Below are 14,654 nucleotides of genomic sequence, written 5' to 3' on the forward strand. Positions count from 1 at the left end.
TGTTTCAGATTTTGGAATATTTGCATATATATAATAAGATATGGAGATGGGATCCAAGGTACCCCTGGAATACAACCAGAAAAACCTGGTATCTGACACCCTGCAGAGGTTTCTAAACTGACCTGTTGCTTCCCTTCACAGAGATATCCTTATACCTCATAACTTTTCAAGACAGTGAGAAATTGCTATCTTCTAACTTATGCTACCAAGCTAAGCCACTCCAGCTCAACATTAGGAAGAACTTCCTGAAAGAAGAGCTGTTCGACAGTGGAATATATTCCCTGGGAAAATAGTATAGTCTCCTTCTTTTGAGGTTTTTAAAGAAAGGCTAGTTGGCCATCTGTTGGGGGTGCTTTGAGTGTGTGTTCACGCATGGCAGGGGATTGGACTGGATGGCCCTTGTGGTCTCTTTCAACTCTATGATTCTATGACAATTATCTTCAGGCTATGTGTATAACATGTATATAAAGCATAAATGAATTTCATGTTTAAACGGGTCCCACTTCCAAGATTACTCATTATGTATATGTAGACATTCCAAAATCTGGGGGGGGGGGGGGGGGGGGAATCCAAAATCCAAAACACTTTTAGTCCCAAGCATTTTGGAAGAGGAAGACTTAACATGTTCTAGTTTCACAACTCCTCAATATACCTAAATAACTCTTTAAGAACTGACATGATCGAACCTCACTTGCAGCCCCATCCAGCAAAATATCCCATCATAAAAAGCGGTTTCTCTTTGCCTAACCTTTGTGTATACGCAACCGCCCCTTTTGATTAAGTATCGTGCCAACTCTACGTGATTGTTTGCAACAGCCTCCATCAGAGGTGTCCGCCGTAATTTGTCCACTGTGTTTATATTGGCACCAGCCTGCAATAGGATAAAAGAGGAGAGTAAAATATGTAAAACATGTAAAAAAACGAAACTGCTATTGCTAAAACAGACCACAATGCAACCCCACAATGCAAGAGTATACAATCACTCATCCACCAAACCTCTCAGCCCTCACACTTTTGTTAAAAGGTTTGTCCCACTCAACTGCAGCTTGGGCTGCCAGTGCCTGGCTCAGAAATAGCATGCATACTTACTTAGCCTTTGATACAACTGGTGGTTAAGACTAAGGGGTTATTTTGACTTTCACTTACATGCAAAGGTCCACAAACCACAGCTCATGAAAAAATCCAGGCTCTATTCTCTGAACCTATTCCATCCTTGTCCTCAGATGGAACTGGTTGCAACATAGTGATGAAGAAATGAGATAAGTACAGGATGACTCAGGGCACAGAATCAATTGCCAATTGTCTTAAGTCAAAAACAAGTCACTTCAATGACTTGCCTTGGCAATAAATGACACACTGACCCAACTCACAAGTTGTGTATTTTTAGTAACCAACTTGCTGGCGTCATTCACTTCAAGCTGCAGGCAAGATCTGCCTTCAGAGTGTGGGGCATGTTTCTCAGAGGGGAACAACAAATGCATTAGGCAACACGCTTGAGGCAGAGGGATCCTTCTAAGGAAGCGATTCCCAACCTTTTCTAGGCTTCACGACTCTAGGAAATATTTGGTTAATGTTCAAACCCCTACAAAACTAGTATCACATTTGAAGATGAAGACATTTCATTTCTAATTTTTAAACTGCAAATTGAACCACATACAATACTGTGGGTAAACAAATTGAACTTTAAAAAAAAGCCATTAACTTAGTGTATAAAAATGTCAATCTAAATTGAGCAATTAGATTTTAATTCATTCAGAAAAAAATTGTAAACTATAGTAAATTGTAAAATTATCTCCTTTTCATTAAACAACGAGACTACTATCTATGCAACACAACCACTTACTACTACTTCTCAAGGCACACAAGGAGATGGCTGAGTGATGACTTGTGACTCACCACTCAAGGACACAAACCACTTTTTGTCGCACCTGCTAGGGGTGCAAACACCCCAGGCTGGGAATCCCTGTTCTAAAGCTTTTAAAAAGTTTTAGATTAGAAGGTTCCCCCAATGAGCAGTGGGCACAGACAGCCAAGTAGGCCTCAAGCACATCTCAAGCCCATTGCCTAACACATTTCCTGTTCCCTTCCAAGAAACCCACCCCAAATCTTCTTTTTTCTGTTGAAGTTGGCTCCTAAACTTGACACTCAACTTGAGATTTAACTTGGAAGTATCTTGCAAGGACATGAAACTCAACTTGAGACTTAAAGGTACAGACTTGAGACTTGGGAGTAAAGAGCTGAATACATCACTGCCAATTGGAATCCCACAGCGTTGCATGTTACAAGTCCAAATCTCCATTTGAGTTATTAAACATCAAAGCTTCTAACACAACAGCTAAAACAGAACAATGGGAGCTGATTAAAGACAACCAAGCAATGCCCTTATTTTACAGATGGTGGATACTGAAGCTGAAAGAGAAGTGGTTGATGAGAAGGCCTGCCAAAACAGATAAGACCACAGCACTAAGGGTAAAAAAAATTGAAGTTTCAGAAATCAAAAACTACCACAAACCAGAAACCCTTGCAGATCTACTCTGAATCCTATTCTACGTTGTGTCCCTGCTGTAGACAGTAATAAAGAAAAAGAACAAAATGTTGGCGCTGACTGGAAAGGATGGTGAGCAACAGAGACCTCCCTTCTTGACAGACCTCTCTAACCCACCTGTAGCAAAACATGGCAAATTTCCAAAAAACCCTTTTGTGCTGCAGCATGCAATGGGAAGCGCTTGCTCTGTTGTTCAGTCTGGAAATTGGGATCCAAGCTATCCACCGGAAAGGAAGGGCAGATGTCTGGGAATCAGGAAGGAAAGAGAGAAATTTGAAAACCAAGGTATGATAGGAGAGGAAAGTCAAGCTGAATAATAATAATAATAATAATAATAATAATAATAATAATAGTGGGATAAGAACTCTATGGCTGTTGTAGATGCAGAATTGTTGCAGTTTGACACCACTTTAACTGTCATGGCTCCATCCTATGGAATCCTGGGATCTGTAGTTTGTTGTGGCACCAGAGCTCTCTAATAGAGAAACAAAATATAGCCGCCCCGCCCCAACTGCAGCCTTGCCATCCGTGGATTTGAGCATCCATGAATGGCCCCGCCCCATTCATCCCAATGGCAGTGTTTCCATGCACCTGTAAAACCAATGGGACAATGTTATGAGGTTTTTGGCATCCGCATGCGTGGAGCGGGGGCAAAATGGAACCCTTGTGGTTATGAAATGCCAACTGTATCTCACAAAGCTATAAAGCCCAGAATTCCATAGCATTGAGACATGGCAGTTAAAGCAGTGTCAAACTGCAGGCTGCATCCTCATTGAAAGCCTGTATTCCTCCTCCCCCTTTTTACACTGAAAGCAATCTATTTCCACCACTACCCCCGTCAATATGGTGACCCTTAAAAAAACCTTACACAACATTAGCACCACTTTCTGGAGTTCCCCTTGTTTAACCGAGAGATAGAGTTGACGGGGGTGGAATCGCAACTTCTTGCGCCTGTTGGGAAGAGAAAAAGAAAGAGATCACAAGACAGATGTGTTTCACTTCAAGTTAAGCAAATGTGAATTTGGAGCAGAAAACTCCCCATAAAAGCGAAAGACAGGACAGAAAAGATATTTCAAAATCTCAAGGAAAAACAGCTGTGTGCTGTTTATTCAGATGGACTGGGAAAAGGACTTTCAATGTGGTTATTTATTTATTTATTTATGGTATTTATACACTGCCCTTCAGCCCTAAAGGCTCTTTGTTGTTAAACCTAATACGGTCAGCTCTCCATATCCACGGATTCTACATTCATGGATTCAGCCAACCACATATTGAAAATATTACCAATTTTTTCTCCAAAATGCAAGTTCTGATTTTTCTGTTTTATAGAAGAAATGCCATTTTACTATGTTGTTGTATATAATGGGAACAGAACATCCTTGGATTCAGGTATTCATGGGAGGGGGGTGTTCTGGATCCAAATCCCAGTGGATACCAAGCACCCAAGAAATAATAAACAGCTACTGAAATAACATGTGCCAAACCAAATCATTCATCCCAACTAGGGTAGGCTCAATGAACAAAGGGATTTAAGCAAATGTTGACATAAGATTGATTTATTCAACAAGTCTGCTCTAATTGGGACTATAATAGTTGATTTAACTCTAAGAATAAAAATAGCTTGATAGCAAAAGTGGAGAGGGGGCAAAATCCAGTAGTACTTACCGCTCAGACTCCTGCACTACTAAGGCACGCTCCAGTTGTTCCCGCCCTGGTCCTGGCGGCAGACCTTGGGTAGAGAGGACGGCTCCATTTGGCAGGGGCAGACGTGGCCCTGCGCTATCAATTCCTGGGCCACCAAGACCTGCCGTATCATCCGGTGGGTGCTCTACACTTGAACCCCCTCGCATTCGGGCACTGAAGAAAGAAGACACAAAGCTAATGTCTTAATGCTTTGGCATCTGCAAATAGCCTGTCTTGCTATCTCTGAACCCAAACTGTTCTGAAGGCATGACTAATTATTTTACACACAGATAAATGTATATAGGTATATATGTGGCCCCAGGCATACTCATGAACATTACAGATGCCATCATTCCAGCCTTTTTATCAATCACTTTAGAGCGATTTTCTTGGTCCTTTAATCCCCCTTACTGCCAGTGTAATTTAAAGCAAGGGCGGATAACTAGGGAGCCACATTAATTCCATAGGAAAAGCGCATCGCTACATCCTCCTAAAAACTGTGCCCCAAAGTATCTTCTAGGGTTACAGGGAGTATTTTCACTATATTTTTAGGCCGAGGAGAGGCTTTGTAACAATGAGAAGTTACCAGAAGCCACTTTTTTCTTTCTTTTTTTAAAGCTACTCTTAGGCATGAAATGGCACAGAAATGTGTCAAATTCTCCACTACCACATCTCCAGAATGCCTTTGAGGATTTCCCCCCCAAATGAGGGGTTTTCCCCCAAAATATATTTGAACCTGGGGGCATCTTCACAGCCCCAAAACAGCCATGGGGCCACATATGGACTGCAGGCAGCACTTTACCCACCCCTAGTTTATAGAGTTTGGGGTTGAAACTTGGAGATTCAGATTCTAGTTTCCCTGAGTCGTGAACCTGTCTCAACCTGATGTACCTCTTAGTGTTATGAGGATAAAAAGGAGGTAAAGAGATAGTACATTGCCTTTAATTTACTAGAGGAAAGACAAGATAAACACGTAACTGTATAAAATTATCCATGGATTCTGCATCCACAAATTTAACCAACAGTTTAAAAATATTCCAGGGGAAAAAAATTCAAAAAGCTAACTTTGATTTTGCCATTTTATATAAGGAGCACCATTTCACTACCACACAGCATATAATGGAACTGGAACATCCACCAGGTTCTTGAACTCCAGTGGATTCCAAGGGCTCACTGTACATTCTTTCTTCCCTTGGTCTGGGTCATTTCTCCTAACCAAACTAGTCTTCTACTACCCTTTCGGAAAGTACATACGTGTACATGAGAACACATATACATGCTATACACCAGGGGTAGGCAACCTTTTTGAGCCGGGGGCCGGGTTGCTGTCCCTCAGACAACTGGGGGGCCGAAGCCAAAAAATAAATAATTAAATATTTTTTTTTAAAAAAAAATTAAATATATAAATAAACCAGGACAAATGTAGGACAAAATTTTCAAATGGAAGACACTTTTTTTAAAAAAAAATGGAGGACACACAAAAAATTTGCTGATTTTTTAAAAAATGTTAGTATAAATGCATGTTTCTGAGGGTTCTATAGACAATTGCCCCCCAAAGGCCCCGGCGGCAATCGGCGGCAGGACTGGGCTGGGGCCGGTCCCAAGGCCTTGCCGGGCCGCATCTGGCCCGCGGGCCGCAGGTTGCCTACCCCTGCTATACACACTCATTACACACACACACCTGCTTTCTGAGAACTTTTGGAGAACTTGCACAACTCAAGCCTTGCAATCATTAGTTGACTTGAAAAAGAAAAAAAGGTGAGGGGAAAGTTTCAAGACAGGGGGTCTCATATAGGATCGAGCAACAGCTGGGACATATGGTGTGGAAGGGATGGGAAAGAGAAGGAAACATAAGGGAATGACTTAAGGGAATGAGAACTTGAAATACAAACAGTTACATGTAATACAATGGTTTTAAATGATTATGACTCAAATGGCTCCAGGTTTCTCAGAGAAATGAGAACTGCATAAAGATCTATTCACAAGAAATTGAAAAGTTGGTCTGTTTCAGCATAAAAATGAAATGGGGGTAGGGAGTACAGAATGAAAAATAAAATAGCATCTTTGTGACTGATTTATTCTAGCATGAGATTTCATGGACAAATGTTTGGCTAAAATTAAATTAAATAAAATACAGGTTGAGCATCCCTAGCCCAGAATGCCATATCCGATATACAGTCGCACCTCCATTTTCGCAGGGGATCCATTCCGGATACCCTCCCCCACCCCCCCACAAAATTGGAAAATCGCTGATATTCAAGCCCATTGACTTGAATGGTGGTGGGCACACACCCTATTTTGTCCCCCTCCGTTTGCCATCCACAAAAGACAAAGGGACACGGATTCCAAGTCAGATAAAATGGATGAGAGACTGTACTCCAAAAGCTGAAATTGTCCACAGGAGTGGCCTAGATAGTGACACTTTTGCTTTTTGATGGTTCAAAGTATATAAAATTTGCTTCATGCACAAAAATATTATTATTGTGTATAAAATTATCTTCAGGCTATGTGTATATGAAACATTAATGAATTTCGTGTTTAAACTTGGGTCCCACTTCTAAGACATTTCATTCAGAACATATATGCAAATAAAGGTATTCCAAAATCCGGGGGGGGGGGGGGGGGAATCCAAAATCCAAAACATTTCTAGTCCCAAGCATTACGGATGAAGGATACTCAGTCTGTAGTCACAAAAGTCACATTCCCTCCCCAAGTTTCAATTTTATACACTAAAAAGGTAGTCTGGAAATTATCAATATGCAAAGGGATCTTGTAGCACCTTTGAGACTTAACTGTGTGAGATAAGTTGTAGTATAAGCTTTTGCAGACTTGGGAATTGCCAAGTACAGTATATATTTCCGCAATCTCCTCAGGTTCCAGCCTCCTAGTTTGCCACCCCCTCCTCACCTGGGCTGGGTAGTGTCAGCACGACCTGTACCCTCAGAGGCACCCTGTCCATGTGATAATGGAATAGGGACAGGAGTGGAGGTATCTGCCTTGGCTATTGTGATTTCCTGGGCCTCAGAAGCATCTTCTCCACAGTGCGGGCAAAAGATCATGCCATTGAGTTGGGAAACACAGGCCTTGTGGAAGCGATGAGCTACACGGAAGTCAGGATGGCATTCAAGGAAAGTACCCTGAGGAGGGGAGGAAAAACAGGCTGTCAAAAGGATTCTGGGCAACTGGTGCCAAAAACTTCACAGACCAAACGACTGAGCGTGCCAGAAATGTGAGCAGTTCCATGTTTCAGAAGGGAACAGAAACATGAAACAATCAACCTCTGCAACTGGTAGGAACAAAAAATTCCTCTGAATTGGAGGGAACAAGCAAAAAATATTTGAAGCCTTCAGCCCTTGTCTGTTGTTGAATGAGGCCCTCCCTCCATCTAAACTGTCACCACCCTGGTCTCAGAGGGAGATAGGAGGCAGGCACAGCTCCACCATACCTAGCCCCAGAGACTGATGGAAGGTGCTCCCTCCATTCCAACTGCCATCATCCTTGGCCTTGGAGGGAGAGAAGAACTGGCAGTATTGGTTGGACTTGATCCCTTTCCCTACTACCATTCCCTTCTCCTTTTGTATCATGTCTTTGTAGATTGTAAGTCTGAGGGCTGGGAACTGTTAAATTAACTATTTGTAAGCTGCTCTGAGATCCTTTGTGGGGTATGAATACTCTAAATAAATGAAGAGATATATAAATACCTCTTCCCCTACTACACTTCAGGCACAAAATGCAGTAAATGATCTCAACAGATCTCACACATGACATTTGGCTGCCTGAAGAAAACAACAACATGGCACTCCCTCTCATTTCATTGGCAGAAACTGACTGAACTGGTATTTGACTTTTTCTTCAATCCTGGCCATGGGACAGCCTCCACCACACTTGAGGTTGCAGACCAGGCTGTATAGCAGATGCCTATCTCCTCCAAAACCTTGTTTCATCTCAGTTATTGCTACTTTGGGTCACTGATTCACTCTGCGTACTATAAATGTTGGCCCTGGATCTCAAGGACTAAAAGTTTTAAATTATAGGAAGGTAGATTTCAACTGTACATTAGAAGCAACTCCTTGATGGTAAAAGCAGTTCAGCTACAGAGGCAATTATCAACAGAGATGGTGGGGTCTCTTTCCTGGATGTCTTCAAAAAGGGGCTGGACAGGAAGTTGGATCTGATGGCCTGTGCAGCCCCCTCCAATTCTATGGCTCAAATCTGGCTTCACGCCTGGCTCCCTGGAACCATGTTCTTCCCCTCAGACAAGTTTTGACAATGGATCCCTCAGGTCTTGTGTACCATCCTCCCCATCCTGTCCAACACAATTTCCTTGGTTATCTTTTCTCACCGCGGTGCAGAAGTAGCCACATCCAGGGCAGCAGTGATGTTTCACCATCCTGGCCCGGTGGGCCTCGCACAGCACCATGAGGGGAACTCGGCTGGAGGGGCGCATTGTCTCTCGCTTCAAGATGCTACTGCTGCAGCCATTCAGCTAGGAATACACAAAACAGGATGATTATTTATATAGTGAGCCTATCACATTGTTGGGATAGCTATCCATTGGATTGGCATGTCCACAGCTCACCATGTCCCATATTATTCAATGATGCCGCTTGATCATGGATGCACTGACATTGATGTGTGCACGTAGCACCACCCACTGATATGGGACTTGAGCATCTGCATTTTTCCCCATCCGCAGGGCCCCCTGGAATCAAAGCCCTTTTCCAATCCATGACTAGGATTTCAAGATGGCCCAAAACATGGCTGAGAATGAAAATGCAGCTAAAACAACTGTAAGATGCCCTTTAATATATTTAACAAAGTTTAAATTGTTTTAGAAATTAAATAATACTTAAAGCTTAGTATTAATCTTTGTGCTTTACCACATTAAAAAATAATGACTTTTAACACAATTTAGAAACCATTTTAAAGCACCCTCTGGGGTGGGAATTACATCCACCCCATTAAAAGCTGCTTCCTCTGGAGATAGTCTCCTACCAAAAGCCTGCCTGAACCGAAAACATCTTCTACCTGCTGGTTTCCTCCTAGTTCTGAAGGAGACAAACTATTTGGACTTAATGAGATACCAGAAATGTAATTATCTTAACAAGTTACTACTTTGGGTATCTGATATTTTAGTTATCATTATTATTTTTTTACAATAGAAATAAAACAACCAGGGAAGAAGCCAGTGGCAGCTGGTGAGTCTGATTTCAGTAGTGCAGTGAATCCACTCTGGGTTTTAGTCCAAACAAGAAAGGACATATCCATGCTACACCTACTTTGGGAATGTGGTTGAGAGCTCCTTTAGATTCACCAATCCACTGGAATGGAGTTTCCAGCTGCCACTGGACAAAGTTACTTTACTGGTATAACAAGTAACATTTTCTAGTTACTTTTCAATGTTACTTTAAAGGATATTTTTGGAGCATCTTGACAGGAATTGTTGGAATCTTCTGTCATTCCCCTAGTGAGCCTAAGGTTTTTGTTTTTTAAAAAAGTAACAATAGCTAACAAGCATATGGAGAATCTTTACTAACAGTGTAATAAATAGTGACGAAACATGACTTCTAACTGATCAGAGCAAGTTATGAAAACAAAAATTCTTAAAAAAACTTTCCAAGTTCTGATTTACACCACAGACTCACACCTTTGAATGTTCTTCTCAGAAAATAATATATTTTCTGTATATGAAAAATAATATGTATCACAGACATTTTGCACTTTTCTCTACCTCATGGTAGCTGACGATGTTAAGCAAACATTTCTGACAACTTTTATTGCAGTATTACGGCTGTGTAACCTAATTGAAAAGTACTTTTATTTACCACTTTAAAGGGAGGAACGAGGTGTTTTATGATGCTATAACATAAAATCAATAAGCAACTTTAATTCTTTTTTAAAAAATCATTGGACTATTAGACTTGTTGTTTTAAATTGTTTGTGTTTGTGTGAGAACCTCTAAAAGTCTTAGGGTGCCCCATGCTTGCTGATACCTCCTCTTTATTTTTCTGTGTCCTATCTAGTTCTATTTCCATAGGCAATTGGATTTATAGAGAGCAATTATTTTATTTCCACACATTAATTATTTGTATTTCTACCCTGCCCTTCCAACTCCCAAACCACAAAAGTAGTACACAAAAAATATGAAACAGTAAAGCCATAAAGGCAAAAACATTAACAGCAATTTTATCATCATCATCATTCAAAGTCAATGCAAGGCAAGCAAAGACTCTTTTGAATGGTATGAAACAAAAAGGAGGCAGTCTCTAAAATATGTTGAACGAAAGAACCAAAGGGGTTAGAGAATTCAGGGACTCAGTGTATCTACACTGTAGAAATAATGCAGTTTGACACCATTTTAACTGCCATTGCTCCATCCTACAGAATCCTGGGATTTGTAGGTTTGTGAGACCCCAACAGCCTTTGAGAGGGAAGGCTAAAGACCTTGTAAAACTACAAAGTCCAGGATTACATAGGATGGAGCTACAGCACTTAAAATGTTGTCAAACTGCATTACTTCTACAGCGCAGACGCACCCACAGCTGTGTTAGTCTGGAATATCAGTATGAAAAGGGATCTTGGAGCACCTTTGAGACTAACTGAGTGAAAGACTTCTTCAGGTCCATGGAAAGAAGAATTAGACCGAGTCTATGAAAGCTTCTCAAAGGTGCTACAAGATCCCTTTGCAAGAGCACCCAAGACTGCTTCCTTCCAAATCCTTCATCATCTCACCTCTCCATCAGCACTCTCCGTTGCCATGCACTGATTTCCAGCCTGCTGGCTGAGGCGCTCAATCGTTGGGGCTTCCATGCGGCAAGAGCACAGGGGCAGCTCCTCAAACCGTTCTGTTTCCAGAGAACTCGTCTCATTCGACACCCCTGTGGAGGTTGGGGAGGGGGGAGAGAAAAAACGAAAGCCTGGATAATGACTGTTTTCATGTACAAAATCTGACTCCTGTCCACAGTGTAGTTCACAGGCCACAAGCTTTTTAAGCATGACAGCAACAAGACTTCATGAGTCTTGAACCAGCAGCCACTTTCCTCAATACTGCACCATTTCCTGGTCTAACAATTTGGGTTCAACATGCTATACTATTGAAGAGCCAGCGTGGTATAGTGGTTTGAGTGTTGGACAATGACTCTGGAGACCAGGGTTCAATTCCCCATTCCACCATTAAATCCACTGAGTGATTTTGGATGAGTAACATGCTCTCAGCCTCAGGGGAAGGCAAGGGCAAACCTTCTCTGAACAAACCTTGCCAAGAAAACCCAATGATAGGATGACCTTGGGGTTGGCAAAAGTTAGAAATGACTTGAAGGCACACAAAGCAACAACACTCTAGAAATGGCCCAAAACTAGAGTTGTCAGAGTGAAAACTGGAGAAGGACAACCTTTAATGGCTGTGCAAAAGAAGTGCTGCTTGTTACCTAGTTGCATGGCAAGCAATAACTGTTCAATTCTACACAAGTGTTAAACAGACAGGACCCCTCTCCAATTTCCAGTCTGGGAAGTCTATGCAAGACATTTTGGTAGTGAAGATAAATAATCTAATGGATACCCTTCTCTGATAAAAAAAAATGCAATAACAAACAATATCTACAGCTAATGTGGCATAGTGGTCTGAGAGCTGAAATATGAATCTGGAGATCAGGGTTCATTGTTTACTAGCCAGGATAGCAACTTTATCTCCAATTTCAGAGGCACCATAATTCTAAATCTCAGCCTCTGGGGAAAAAAAAAAACAAGAGAGCAGGGTCACTAAACTTGGTTCCTGCTTACAGGTTTTCCACTGGGAAAAGTGACTGGTCACTGAAAGAAAAAGTAGGATACTGTGCTATGTAAACTAGGGATGGAAATCACACAGCTATCCAGATGTTACTAGACTACAACTGTCAGCATTCCACATTATTGGCTATGCTGGCTAAGACTGCTGGGAGTTGCAATCCAACAACTTCTGGAAGACCACACTGTTCCCACTCTTTGTTCTGAACCATAGTAGTGTTTTGTTTTGTTTTTACCTGAGAGAACCCTTTTCTAGACATTTCTTGGTCCTCCAGCACTATTCTATTCAAATAGAATCTATCTGGTGATTCTATGCTAATATTGGCCATAGAATTATGCTGGAAGACCTAGAAATGCTTAGAGAGAACATTTTTTTCCCAGTTGCATAAAGAGCAGCAACAGAGGTGCCAGTAAACAAAGTAATGCACAAACACTAAACTTGCAAATGTGAAGAGATGACTATTATTATTAACTTGTACTAATAGATGTGAGGAGCCCGTTTAAAAAACAAAACAGGCCACCAACCTAAAAGTGTAATTGATTCCAAGGAATACCTGTATAAGGAGACAACTGAAACACAACAGCTGCCCAGTGCCCAAACTGCTAGCTTGTCTGGTATCCAACTGGTTGCCAGAACTTGCTTGTCCTCCTGCTTGTCCCAGAGTAAATATGGCTCTATAAATCAAGGCAAAGCCATCCAAAGCTTTCCTCAGCATGAAACAGAGATTTATCTCCTCTGAGAGGATGCAGAACCCAACAAACTCAAAGCCCACCACACATTGTCCTGGCTGAATTGCACAAGATCTCATGAGGGAGAAGAGGGAGTACGCACCAGCATTGTTGGGGGACAGTGCCCCTTCGTTGGGCAGCTCCAAACAGCCAAGAGGCACCTCTGTATATTCACTCTGGGTGGCTGAAGGACCACCATTCAGGCCTAGAGAGGGAGAAAGCGAATGAGGAAAAACAACAATGCACTGAACCCTCCGTAAAATCTCGCCTGTCATTTTAATGGCTGTTCAGTTAAGTGAGATATATACCCTTTTGGAAATTTGTTTTTGTTATTTTTTTGGAGTGGGGGGGCATTCATTCTCCTGAACAGCTGATTTGTTTGTTTTATTTCTATTGTACTTATATATTGTATTGTATTTATATATTTATTTCTCTCAATACGAGATCCAAAATAGGGTTAAACTCCAATCATTTTTTTAAAAAAAGACCTCTCTTCTTAAAATAGTATTTTTAAAAATGAAATAAATATAAAACAGTTTAAAAGCATAGTCCTGTTGACATCTTCAAGCTAGGCTTTCCCACTGCTCACCCCAGACAACTTAAACAGCCAAAGGCCATGCTGGCTGAGGGATTCTGGGAGCTGGAGTCAGAAATTTTTTTTTCCAGGGTTGGCCTTTTGTAGTTCTTCATATCTAATTCTGGCAGTGCAACTGACCTCCAGCAGAACAACCCCTGCCCTTTCTTTGCTCCATGCCAGTTTTGGTTCTGGAGCTCCTGGGTGGACAATTACCTCTGCTGTCCTTGGGGTGAGGCTCTTTGCGTTTCCGCTTGCGTGACGGCTTGACCCAGGGGCTGTCGTTCCGCCAGCGTTTCCTGGCCTTTCGTTTGGAGCTGGAGGCAGCACTCTGGGGCACAGAAAGGAGAACATGAGATGGGGGAGCATACAACATAGCCAAAAGAAAGGAATGCTGGGAGCTGCAGTCCATCATCATCATCATCTTAAAATTAACAAGAAAATATTGTTGTTATTATTATTTTCTTTATACTGTTATTAATACAAGGCAATAAAAAATAAAATACAACAAAAATACAATAAAAAATAAAACCAGTAAAACAGATATCCCTGCCAAAGATGTACATTCTAATTAAACAATTAAATATCTAAATATCGGAAGGACTGAATGATTCCTATCCTGCTTTAAGCTATACGATTATTTATTTTTACCTTTCCATATTTTCCTAATATTTAATCAGTTATTTTTTTCACTACATGTCAGTCACTAAGAAAGAAAAGACAGAACAGTTGCACACTACTTTGACAGACAGTACTAGGAACTGCAAAAATTAATAATTTGTGGCCTCATAGATATTGCCGAAGCCCAATTCCCATCAGCACTATTCAGCAGAGCTGATGGTGAGGGATGATGGGCATGGCCATCTATCAACCTCTGGAGAGCCAAATGCTGCCCACTCCTACCTTAAATGGTCTAGGGAGACTGGTTTTTAAAGAAAGATTGGATGGCCACCTGTCAGGGATGTTTTAGCCATGGATTCCTGCAGCAGCAGGGATGGGGCTACATCCTTGAGGTCTGTTCCAACACAGTGATTCGACAAGCAAAGTACCCGAAGGACCCAAAAGCGAAAAAGATGGCTACATATGTGACCAGGTTCTTGATTCATTTCAATATGTTTTCTTTACTGCAGAAGTCTAATTTCAAGACTTTTAAAAAAAAAACTATTTTAAGTGAACTGGTAGAAAGGACACAAGTAGTTTTAATCACGGAGTGCAGGACGAAAATTCCCTGAATGAAGAGAACCTCTCAAAAGGTGTAGGGAGACTTGATCGTATGAATAACTGGCCATTACTCTTTTGGGACTCTCTAGCCGGTTTTGATCCTTTCCAATGTATACTTGA

General features: G+C 41.4%; 1 protein-coding gene across 2 annotated transcripts in view; it reads right to left on the reverse strand.

The window, feature by feature from the left end:
* LOC149320928 (histone-lysine N-methyltransferase EHMT2-like) overlaps positions 1-14,654 on the reverse strand; it is a 67,352-nt gene that overhangs the window by 21,026 nt on the left and 31,672 nt on the right. For both annotated transcript variants that reach the window (XM_089502734.1, XM_089502728.1), the window contains 9 exons: positions 13,530-13,644; positions 12,843-12,944; positions 10,961-11,106; positions 8,571-8,714; positions 7,136-7,365; positions 4,211-4,402; positions 3,414-3,496; positions 2,663-2,790; positions 749-871 (listed from right to left, as the gene is read on the reverse strand). In XM_089502734.1, coding sequence (XP_089358860.1) covers positions 749-871; positions 2,663-2,790; positions 3,414-3,496; positions 4,211-4,402; positions 7,136-7,365; positions 8,571-8,714; positions 10,961-11,106; positions 12,843-12,944; positions 13,530-13,644 — 1,263 coding nt within the window. The remainder of the gene's footprint in view (positions 1-748; positions 872-2,662; positions 2,791-3,413; positions 3,497-4,210; positions 4,403-7,135; positions 7,366-8,570; positions 8,715-10,960; positions 11,107-12,842; positions 12,945-13,529; positions 13,645-14,654) is intronic.

This window comes from Sceloporus occidentalis, unplaced genomic scaffold, assembly GCF_023333645.1.
Source record: "Sceloporus occidentalis isolate IW3139 unplaced genomic scaffold, rSceOcc1.0.p SCAF_1, whole genome shotgun sequence".
Lineage (NCBI taxonomy): Eukaryota > Metazoa > Chordata > Lepidosauria > Squamata > Phrynosomatidae > Sceloporus > Sceloporus occidentalis.